At 38.5% G+C, this 12,453-nt stretch overlaps 1 protein-coding gene across 4 annotated transcripts in view; it reads right to left on the bottom strand.

The window, feature by feature from the left end:
- AUTS2 (activator of transcription and developmental regulator AUTS2) overlaps positions 1-12,453 on the bottom strand; it is a 1,122,616-nt gene that overhangs the window by 601,512 nt on the left and 508,651 nt on the right. For all 4 annotated transcript variants that reach the window (XM_059898924.1, XM_059898923.1, XM_059898926.1 and 1 more), the window contains exon 4: positions 3,292-3,327. In XM_059898924.1, the coding sequence (XP_059754907.1) occupies positions 3,292-3,327 (36 nt within the window). The remainder of the gene's footprint in view (positions 1-3,291; positions 3,328-12,453) is intronic.

Consider the following 12,453-nt stretch of genomic DNA (forward strand, 5'->3'; position numbering starts at 1 on the left):
ATTGCACAACCACTTAATGAGGCCAAGTTTATTCCATCACACACTACAGTGGGAATAACAGAAGAGAATACATATTATTTCCTATTAATGAGAGCTGTTTTGCGTGCATTAAATATCTTATTTAATAATCACAACTCTCTTAGGTAGATAAAGATGAGGAAACAGACTCAGAGACATCAAATAATTCACCCAAGGGCACACAGTAGTCTTCATATCATTCTGTCTCTAAATTCTTAATTGTACACTATGTATAATAAAACTTCAAATACATGTAAAAGAAGAAAGTAAAGAAAATGTGTTCACTGCATCAATGTTTAAAAAAAAAAAAAAAAAGAAAATCCTACACATTCCAGCAAGTTTTCGTTTTTCGTACTCTTGCCAAAAAAATAAAAAAGCAAATAGATTCCAACTAGTCTATACTTCCATTTATATTTAGAATATGAGCTGGGCATGAGTATGTAATGAATATATATGTGTGTCTCTCTGTGTATATAACACCCACATTATTCAAAGCTCCCAAAAATGTGAAAAGTTTGTTCCAATCCTTCTCTATTTTGTCTACTTTAAGAATTCTTTGCAATATGCTTATGTAAATACTGATTTTAGCTCCTGTTCTCATTTCTCAAATCTTCAGCTTATAAATGGATTGGAAAAGTGACAGACCTAAGCAGACATCTTTGGAACACAAAACCAAGGAGATATAAACAAATACAACTAAATCAAAAACAAAGGTTTCTTCTTAAAACCCTTAACTTACCACAACTGATAAATGAAAAGAACGGAAAGAAAAGTAAAATATACTGGCTGTGGATAAGGTACACACACGTGTGTGTGTGTACACATACACATGCACGTGCATATAGGTAGGTGGGCATCTATTTTATTAGCACACACAATGATCAGCATTTTACCTTAGTTCACTAAAAGCTCTACAGGAGCATACAGTCTAAATGAAAGAAGATTCTGAAGTTAGAGTAACGTTGGGGCAAGGGAGAGTATTTAAGAAAACAGTTCCAGGTTGTTAAACTCAAGAGGTGAGTGCCTTCAGTTTTCTTATACCAGAATTCACATTATGGTTCAATTGCATTAATAGCTCTTTGACTCTGCAGGTGATTTGCCTCCGTCCCCACTTCAAAGAGATGCTGAAGAGGATTAAAGTCGAAGTATCACCATTCCACTTACCTGATGCTGAACCTTCATTACAGACTTAAGTAAAGGTTATTATGACATCATACATCATAAAACACAGTGCAAAGAATATGTTGGCCTGAAACTACTAAAAGTTGTGAATATACTATTTTCCACTTAGAAGTGTGAAACTCACCAATGCTGAAGTTAGTACCTGAAATTAAGTATTACACGTGACATTGTTGATATGAAAATTGAAACAGAAGACACTTTTTGATGAGGACTTGGCAATAATATCAGTGGATTTTGCACTTTGATAACATAATAATCTCATTATTGGAAACACATTCTAAGTAGAGCATTTTTGTCATAGTTGAGAGCTGAACATACATCTGGTATGTATCTTCTTCATGTAAGCTAATAATACTACAGATTTTTTATATATAAGCAAAGTAATATTAAGAATAATTTTTCCAAAAGAAGAAAAAAGCTTTTATACTCATCAAAAATTGTGTAAGTGTAAAATTTATTTGAGATTCATAATTGCAAAGACTCTTTTTTCACAGGAACCTATCATTAGAGAATTAAAATAAACATTCCTGGAATTAGAAAAATAAGTGACCAAAAGCATAGTAAAATTCTCAGTGCTTCTAGAGGTGACTTTCTTCTTTCAGAGTGCTCATACTGACAGTTAAATATATATATATTAGAATGTTCAGTCTAGAAGTGATCAAAGGCTGAGTCAGTGGCATTGGCCTTCTTCTGCTGAAGAAAGCAAAGAGGGGGAATTTAGCTTTTGGATAGAGAATAAACATTGGCAGTCTCCAGATTTTACTTCCAACATCTCAACCCACATCCAGCCTGGTGTGAAGAGATGGCAGATGGGAATACTTCTGTTATTTCAACTGCTGAAGCAGGATCCTGTTTCAGCATCCTGCTTGTTTCTGTAAGCATGAATATTCAACCATAATAAGGAGCAATGATGTGTGCTGACTGTATTAAGCAGGTACCAAAAAAAACTTTACCCTTTTTCTCCTCGTATCATAGATTAAGACAAAAAAAAAAAAAAAAAAAAATCAACATTTAGAAAATGCCACTTCTTCCAAGCTTGGAAAAGACTTATTATTCAATGAAATGATGCTTGTTTTCATGAATTTAACATAAATGTATGGAGAGAAATGTGTGGGCAGAAGAAAACCAGAGTAATTAGCATTTTAGAGGGAAGAAATTTAAAGGCAACGAAACTGAATCAGTAATTATTTTCCACATTATTTTCATGATTTCATTATTTTCTCAGAAAATGCTGAGCAGATATTAGAGTATCAGTGTTTGTCATTTGGAACGTAAATCATATTCCTTTAAATTCCTTAAATTCCTCTAAATACTACAACAAATGTCTACACTGGCATGTTATCCTGTTGTGTAAATAATGTCTATTTATAATTCTTTTTTATTTATACCGTGAAAAGTATTATTGAATCCAAGAAGGGTAATTTAGCTATAGATAAAAGAAATGAAATGACAATTTCTTTATAAATGAGAAACATTGTGATAAGCCCTGAGGTATGTCACCATCCACACCCTTCTCAAAGGACAGAAATAAGGTCTTGAAATGAAATAATACATCTATATTTGATAAAATGAGGAGTTTAATGATTGAAGAAAAAAAAGTCTAAAGGCCACCTACTCAGACTGTGAGGGAAAACATCCATTAAAACACCACCTCTCATCAAAATTAAAAAATGGCAATTCATTGTATATGTGGGGAAGTTCTTCAAGAGATCTTAAAATGAATATATACCTCAATGCATAAATTGAATTCTGTCCACCACACGACACTTCTCATTAAAAACACAATTTTGTAGGAAAGGTGGCACGAGGCAATCACGTTTCCCTGTATCCCCCGTACACTGCCAGGTAAGGAGCAAATGTTCTCGGTGCTGGGAACCAGGCCCACATCACAGACTGACTTGTGATCCCTAGAGCCCAGCAGGTTATGTATTTTAAAAGTGAAACAACTCTTAGTAAAAGGATGGACATCAGTCTGCTCTTTAGGACTGAGAGGGAATTTCTTGGATTTTTTTCACATCCTAATGAGCATACATTATACAAGTAAATCAATGCCAGTACGAGGCACACATGTGGAAGTTGAGATAAACTTACGAAGTAGCCTGTTCCCAAGCTGGAAGGAGCTGAACTCTGCAAGAAAGCATAAAGACAAAGTGGAAAATCAGCAATGGTTTTTAACACATTCCAATCCACACAGCTCATTACCAGTCCTTTGCAGGCTTTTCATCACTACACCACATCGCCTGTATACGTGGCCCCTTGTCATCTGCTACTGATACAAACACCGTGTTGCTTAATTTTCCCCTTTACATCTCTCAACAACTCAGAGATGCTAACGTGCTATTTACTGAATTCCAAGATTCTGCGGTGGATGTAATTGCCAATTTATTTGACAGGCAGCTGGGTAATGAATTAATGATGGCATTTCGCCCTGCACTGAGACTAAACAGACACACATCAGCCTGCCTCCCTGACTTGCTGACATTCAATGCCCTGGTCTCAAGCTACTCAGTTTTGTGGCCGCAAAGGGGCAGGCAAGAGGAAAAAGCCCAGACTGACTTGAAAATAAAAAGCCCAGTGGGTTTGGATGACTTTTCCAGTGTGTGACCTACTTGCCAGTTTATCCCCTCAAGGCACCAGTTAGTACACACAGAGTTCTTTTCAAAAATGAGACATTTTGTAAACATAATTAGTAGACTAAAATGCAAAGAATGTGTGGATAAAGGGAAGTAATGAAAAGCACCATTTTTCTAAAGGTTTTAGTCACAAAAATTATCAATTTAGGCTTCCATAGTTCTCACACACAGGGAATTAAAGAACAGTGATGCTGAAGGGTACATGCGGCATCACTCCTTAGGGGAAAGAGACCCCCAAAGCAGAACTTGGTTTGTGCTTTAAACTTGTCTGTTTTTGTATGTTTGTTTTTTTCTAAAATCTCTCATTACAAATTCTTTAATTTTTAGTGTCCTCTTTATGAACAAGAGAGGCCCCAAATAAGTTTGAAACAAAAAGAACGCGAACACTGAGGCAGCCCTCGGGTCTCAGCTAAGCATCCTTGCGCCAGCAAGGCCTCTCCCTGCCTAGCTTGGGTCAGCTGTTACACCCTCCATGGAGGGACCGCACTTCCATGGTGATGCAACAGTTACTCAGGTAACCTCTAACTGTTCCACCGAAATGTCCTGTCCCTACTCTGCAAACCACAGGTAGCAGGGACCATCTGCTCGACTCATCATGGCTTCCCCAGAGCTTAGCTCAATGCCTTGCACACAGGATGCATTTAATAAGTATTTGTTGAATTAGTGTAAAAACAAATGAATGAATGAATGGACTGTATGGGAGTGGGGCTCAGGTGAATTTAATATCTCCAAAAATACAGTAGATGTGATTCTTAATTTTACACTGGCTTTGAGAAGGAAATAATAGCGCTGTAAGTACAAACAGCATCCGCATCAAACAAGGACAGTATGCTCCTAAATGCAGCTCCCAAAGCAAAACTTTCTTCCCCTCAGTGTTCCAGACAGGCTCAGGGGAATAAAGAATGCTAGATGCGTGATCCTGTACACTGGACTTGATTTTCAAAAATCCTGTTGCATTCTTGATCCCATAAACAGTATGTAGGGATATCCACAGTAGTCATGGAGACAGCTTCTCAGCAGTGATTAGCCATGTGACAGCATCACCTGTTTTCGGCACCTACACCCCTCCGTGGAACAGAGGAAGGCAAAAGCCAAGTTAGGTCTCCACTAGCCTGAGTCATGCCCCGGGGAGGTAAATTCACTTTAGGATGAATTTCTCAGAGAGAGAGCATGGGGTTTGTTAATTTCAGTATTTTTCCCCCTTTCTGCAAATGTATTTTATCCCAGAAGCAGAAGGACTCCTTCAAACCCACCTCCCCACCCCCACATACGTATCATCTTATTGTATACCAAAGAAAATTACATCCTTCTGGTCTTGGGAAGCTCTGTTATACTCATTTTGCATATATATTGTACATTACTCAGGGAGCTGGGTGGAGAAGACAGCTTTGTTGTGCATATTTGTTCTGGCTGTTGTTTATGCAGGTTTGACTGAATGAGGGAACAGTGGGTATCATTTCAATTTCTGATGTCAACATCAAATTACTTATTTAATTTCATGCCTGGCGAAGCATTGTATAGCTACACGCAGAATCATTTCACTTCATTTGTTATGCTGTGTTTTTGTGGCGATTGGCTTGCCTTCCAACTGACAGCTTTAATTACGACATGAATTTGATTGCACTGCCGAGGAATTAACATAATGCAACAAAGCATTTAAGCACCCTGCCTTGTAACACCCCCCCACACACACACGCACGCACAAACACAGACACACACATGAAGGAACACAGACACTAGATCCTCGTGTACATTAAAGGTCTGCTGGAGTTTCAGCATTTGCTAGAAAGCATAAAGAATCTTAGAGTCAAAGGCTACCCACATTTGCCAACCCACTGGACTCACCTTTTCTTTTTTTAAAATAGAAAAAGATTTGTGGCATTAAGTTACAATTTCTGGACCTGGCAGAAAACTTCGTAGAAAAACCCTTCTAATCTACTTTGCCAAATGTCCACAGCATTGACATTTCCTTCCCTCTCTCTTCCCCATCACATTTTTCTTGGCCAGTTGCCAACTCCCTTTAATCATCACTGGAGAATTTGAACAGAAATATCCCTGAAATAAAGAGATTTCTCCTTGTCCAGTTCTGTAAGCCCAAGAATCTGCTATGGCCCTGTATTTAGTGGGACGCTATTCCTGGTCACCAGCAGGACCTCCACCCTCATACAAAGGTATAACAGAAGTTCTGAGACCAGCAACAGGCAGGAGTCAGGGTTTCACTGGTAGCTCAGGACACATATCACATCCCTGAGGCCTTGCTATCCAAAAGGCCCAGAAGAGTTTCGGTCATATATACCTAATCTAAGTCTGTATCTAAATATAGCTGCCAATATTTGATAGCTTTAACATTTTTCTGAGTCACAAAATCCATGAACACCTTAAACCGTGGGCAACAACAGATTATGCTACAAGAATGAAATAAATATTTTAAAACAGCTCTTTTATTGTTAGAAATATATTATGTTAGCTATTTGCTTACAGATGTGCATCTAGGGATTGTCATTGTTTTCTCATGTGATAGAAGAAGAGACAGACACCAAGAGATTAAAGGCTTAGGAAAGCAGACAGGTGGTGATGCCCTGACCACTGAACCATTTCATGGAATCAAGTTGATTTTAACTTTCTGTGTTTCCCCAATTTATAATGAGAGGAAGGGTCTTCCATTTTTCTTGCTTGGAGAGAGAAGGCATACTCTGTCCAAACTATATAGCAAAAGTGGCCATAGAATCTAAAAAAGGCTATGAGTCAAAATGAGGGTTGAAAGACTAAAAGGAGATTTTTAAAAAAAATGCAATAATAAAAGCATCCTTGGATTCAAAAGCATTTGAAATAATACCATATGCCCACATGTTTAGGCAACTATGTCTGCTGAATAATGAAAAAGGCTTCATTCTTATTTCTTCAAGTGGTAGAGTTGCCAATTCATTCATATTTTCAATGCATTAGGTAGAAATGAGAGGTATAGAGAGACTGAGAAAATAGAGCAAGAGAACGTATTTAGCAGTTTGCATGAGAAGACAAGAACGTGAAGAAATTCCAGCCAGCTGGCTATCTGATATGTGATTTCCGGGCTCATTATAAGCTATCTCCTGTTTAACATGGTCTTTTCATTCTGGGTTTTTTTTTTTTCCAGATTTGACCACTGCTCCAGCAATCTCTGCAAATTACCCACCTCAGTCTCATTACATGGCAAAGGAGAGCTTTCTTACAAACACACTCTGCCTCAATCTCCAAGCTACATGGGCTGCAGGAACAGTAATGGGATGCGCAGTTGAAAGACATTTTCCAGGAAGGAGAATGTTGCTGCTAACATTCAAGTCTGCAAGTGGATATTCATTAAATGCTCATTCTACTCTTCTCACTGCCCTCCACCTGACTCTCTTTCCATCTCTGTCACTAAGTCATCATTGAAGCTACTCATTAAACTCATGAAGTTAACATCTCTGTTTTAACAGTTTACCTACAACAAGAGATTTCAAAAATTGATTATCCATCCAAAATAGATGTACTCCATTCATTAGAGATCTACACAAAGAGGCCATGGCTACTATTAAGGCTCCCTAAGTATGGGATAGATGTGCATTCCACCCCTAGAGGAAAATGTATGCTCTGACCCTAGGGCTAATTTAAATAGAATAATTTAAAATTCTTCCAAATCATCATTTGTGTCTGACATCCCTGCCTACCCACCTCCATGTTATGCTTTTCTCTCTTGGGAGTAAAAAGCAGAAGGATCATGCTAAGAATCACTTGGCCAACTATGTTTCTTACAAAGGTCACAAGACAAGCTCAATTACTTTCTGTAGTGGTTTAGAAAGCAATGACAATTAAAAGAACCTAAAATCTTAATCCTAAGAAATGTGCCTTGGAGATAAGATTACTAATAACTTACAAAGATGCAAAATATATTTAAATGGAGAAATGAGCTACTAGTGGAAGGAAAATGGGGGCACAAGTTGAAAAAAGCATCAGGTATGGAAATGGTCACTTCCAAATTCAATTTTCAACCCTCTGTTATAACCCATTTCCAACTGTTATCAGCTCTCATCTATATTCAACAGCCTTCCACCTTCTTTCCCTAATTTCATCCTTGTGCTCATTTTTACCTGCATTTCTTCATATAAAAGGAAAAGTAAACATTTTAAAGTAAAAATTGTTAACAATTCCTTCTAACATCTTTGAGAGGCTTTTTAAATACTAACCTATATAGTGGGTTAAATAGTGTTCTCCTAAAATTATAGGGCCTGCTTGGAACCTCAAAATGTGATTGTGAGGGTTAATTTTATGCATCAGCTTGACTAGGCCACTGGGTACCCAGATATTTGCTCAAACATTATTCTGGGTGTTACCATGAAGGTGTTTTTGGATGAGTTTAACATTTAAATCAACAGGCTGAGTAAAGCCTTCCCTAGGGTGGGCCTCACCCAATCAGTTTAATAGAACAAAAGGGATGATCATACTCAGAATAAGAGGGAATTCCTCTGACTCAGCCTTCAAGCTGGGACAACAGTTTTTTCCTGCTTTTAGACTCAAACTGAAACACAGACTTTTCCTGGGTGTCAATCCTTCTCATCTTTAGGGTTTGTTCAGACTTTTGGACTCAGACTGGATCTAACCATCAGCTCTCCTAGGACTCCAGCTTGCTGACTACACATTTTGAGACTTGTCAGCCTCCATAACTGTATATGTCTATACATCCTTTTGGCTCTGTTTCTCTTGAGAACCCTGACTGATATAATGACCTTGTTTGGAAATAGGGACTTTGCAGATGTAATTAAGTTGAGGTCATACTGGATTAAGGTGGGCCCTAAATCCAATGACTGCTCTCCTTATAAGAAGAGAAGACATACAGAGCTACAAATAGAGTAGAAGCCCATGTGAAGAGAAGCACACATCGAAGTGAAGTCATTATAAGCCAAGGAACACCAAGGATTATGAGAAGCCATCAGAAGCTAGGAGAAGACACGAAAGACTCCCCTCTGGAGACTTCAGAGAAATCATGGCCCTGCTGACACCTTAATGTTGGACTTCTAGCCTTACAAACTACGAAATAATAGATTTCTGTTGTTTTAAGCTCCCCGGCTTGTGGTCATGCATTACAGCCACCCAGGAAACTAATACAGTACATAGCCTGCTTACCATGAGCTAGAAGATATTATGTGACCAGCCCCTGTGCTCATTCACTCTGCTCTAGCCTCACTGGCCTTTTTTCTTCCCCTTAAACATGTCTTGACTCAGGGCCGTGACCTTGTCACTCCTGTTGCCTAGATGTTCTTCCTTCCTTTCGTCATTCAGGCTTCAGTTCAAAAATCACCAAAACAGAAAGGACTAATCCAGGAACTTCCCTGGTGGCACAGTGGATAAGAGTCTGTGTTCCCAATGCAGAGGGCCCAGGTTCAATCCCTGGTCAGGGAACTAGATCCCACATGCATGCCGCAACTAAGAGTTCGCATGCCGCAACTAAAGAGCCCGCGAGCCACAACTAAGACCCGGTGCAAACATATAAATAAATAAATATAAAAAAAGAAAGAAAGAAAGAAAGAAAGGACTAATCCAATCACTCCAGTTAAAGTGGCAGCACACACCCTGCTACCCCCCAATACTGTTTAGTTTACTTCACAAAATGTATTACACATCAAAAACAATGTTATCGTTTGTTCACAGGTTTGCTATTTGCCTCCCTCAATAGAGTAGAAGCTTCATGAGGGCAGAGGCTTCATCTTGTTCACCATTCAATCTCAAGTGCCCAGAACTATACCTGACACTTAAAAGGTATTTGATAAATATTTCTGGACAATCAAAACATTGACTATCCAAGAAAACACATAAAAACATGATACAGGAAAGGCAAAAGGCATAAACAAAGTGGTAGGGGAAATGAAAATCTGGCAAAAACAGAAAAAGAAAAGAAAGGAGAAACAAAATATCAAGAGTCTGTCACAGGTCTGGATTAGATTTTCTTCTTAAATACAGGGAAGTTCATTGATGGCGTGGCCTTTGTCTACTTCTTCCTTAACAGTAACTAGTAAACCTGACAATAAATGTTTGGGTGTTGGGTGGGAAAAAGGAGGCTAGGAAAGATGCTTGCATAGATGGATGGATAATGGCACAGTGGCATAGGTAAATCAACAAAACCCCCCAAACTTGGGAGATTCGAGGTAGAAGGGGTGTCTCAAGAAGCAGCAGAAGAAACGCCTCAACTGTGATATTAAATGGACTAAAGAGCTACAGAACAATAAGATTAGAGAACTGTGTAGCACAATACTTACTAGAATTCAATCCCTTTTCACCTAATTTCTGAAATGCTTCAATTCCTTCAACATCTTGAAAGTTTTAAAAGTATGAAATATTTGTCTGCCTTTTCATAATTAAAATCCTGATCCAAAATTCTTTCAGAGAGACACTAGAGTCATATCCAGGTAGTTATCTGAATAAAGCATTAAAAATGTTTACTTCCACAGGGTGGTAGGAAGAGTTTGCTAGAGGAAGTGACATAGGGGCTGCAGAAGGAAAAGAGAGAAAAGAAAAGAAGAAGACAAGGAGACAAAAGAAACAAAAATAGGAAAATTTGATAGTTTATATTATTTAAGAAAAAAAAAAAAAAAAAGAGCGGTCCAGAAGGAACAAGTATAAGGTACAAACCATTGGGAAGTAGAGGGAGAGAGGGAGGATGAAGAGGTAGCTTCATATGTCCTAGTGGAGAGCTCTGCTTATAACCTCAGGAGTGTGCCTGCAAAGGATCTTAAAGAAGAAAGTTTAACAGTGAGTTCTGACTCTTAGAAAAACAACTGTGGAAGCTTTGTCGAGTACAGGGCAAAGGAAACAGAGATGCATCAGATTATATCACTGAGAGGCCACAGGAATCATCTGTGTAAGAAATGATGAGGGCATCTGAAGCATCAGTCATGTCAAGGAGAGGATAATCATAGCCAAATGCCTCTTCAGAAATAAAGTCAGTAAATAAAGCAGAGTGACGAAGTAAACAGGATAAGTAAGATAGTGGAAGGAACAGGGCTCGATTTTGAAGATACTAGCTCTGGGATCCAATACGGAGACAAGGAAATAAGAGAGGGAGCTCAAGTTTGAGAAAAATAGGTAAGGAGACAGAGAATAATGAGGATTTTATTTGGGAGGAAGAATGGTGTTTGTCATGATTGAGATAAGCAGGTCTTGTCGAATTGACCACTACAAGGGAATTCAAATCAGAAAGGATAGAGAAGGCTCCTAAGGTAGGTGTAAATCTGATGCAGAAAGAAAGGGAATAAATACTTATGAGCACACTGGGTATGCCAAGAACTGTCACGTGATTCAAACACACAGTACCAGGTAATCTTTTAAAAGAAACCCAGCAAGGTAGATGAAATGACCCCCATTTCACAGATAAAGAAACCAAGGCTTGGAAAGATCAAGATTTTTGCTCAAGGTCACATGGATAATAAATAGCAAAATAGCTGTTAAAACTTGGTCTGTTTGTAACGAATGCCTATGATCACTTCAAAATTTGAGGCTTTTATTTACTAAGTTTAGGCCCTGAGTTTTGAAAACTTCCTCACTTACAAAATTCTGTGTAAGTCAGAAGCAATATTTTCCCCCTTGAATAACTCACTAAGAATATTTATATATTCAATTATTTCCCTTACCTTTTTCCTTAGTGACTAATCTAAACAAGTTACTATGTCTCCTTGATCAATGTGAGAGTCCTGGTAGACTATTATTCCCTTCCGGCAATGTAGTTTGGAGATGTGTAATTTAGAAAAACCAAGCACATATGGTTTTTAAGCTTCACGCATGAGTCAAATTCTCCAGCCACACTGGAATTCTTCATTTTTACTCTTTTTGCCTGTCCAATTAAAAAAAAAAAAAACAAAGCTGGAATAATACAGTTATCTTGATTAGCTGCACTTGAGAGTAAGTCTTAACTGCCACAGCTCCTAAAAATACCACTAAAGTGAGTGGAAGACTTAAAGGGAGTTTTATCTCAGCTGAAAATCCAGAGTGGGCAATCTGGACTAACAGGGATCAAATTCACTCTAACACCTTAAGCAACTAAAAAACTAGACAAAATATGTGGAAAAAAAGGTTTTTTAGAAGTTGGGCAATAGGCAGTGCAGTGATCTTAGAGAGACAGAAAGCAAATGAAATAATTTTTACAGTTGCCCCAGCTTACTGTCTGAAGAGAATTTTCATGCCATAGTCGGGTGGTTGGGGGTAACCCAGGTGGATCCCAGAAGCATCCCTGAGTTGAGAAGACAGAGTTGATAGTAAGAGGAAGCCAAGTCAGCTGGAATTTGCAAAGCAGAGGATGGGAGAAAAGAGAGGCCCACAGTGAGACAATCAGGAAACCTGCAGAAGGCTTCCCTCTCATCTTCACCTGAGTCCATATCAGCACACCTGTGGGTGAAAAGTACCCAAGGCAAGGGAAATGACCACTGAAAAGGAGCAGGTAGAACGATTGCCAGAGTCACAGAGGGCAGGGAACAACTGGTATTCCCACCAGCCAGAGTGGAAAAACCTTGTAACACATCAGGAATTAGGCAGAGTATTCAGTACTGGGGAAAAATGAGCTTTAGGCTAAAGGCTGTTCTGAATGTTCCACCCAGAAAAGCATAAAAATAAACCT

This window comes from Balaenoptera ricei, chromosome 15, assembly GCF_028023285.1.
Source record: "Balaenoptera ricei isolate mBalRic1 chromosome 15, mBalRic1.hap2, whole genome shotgun sequence".
Taxonomy (NCBI): Eukaryota; Metazoa; Chordata; class Mammalia; order Artiodactyla; family Balaenopteridae; genus Balaenoptera; species Balaenoptera ricei.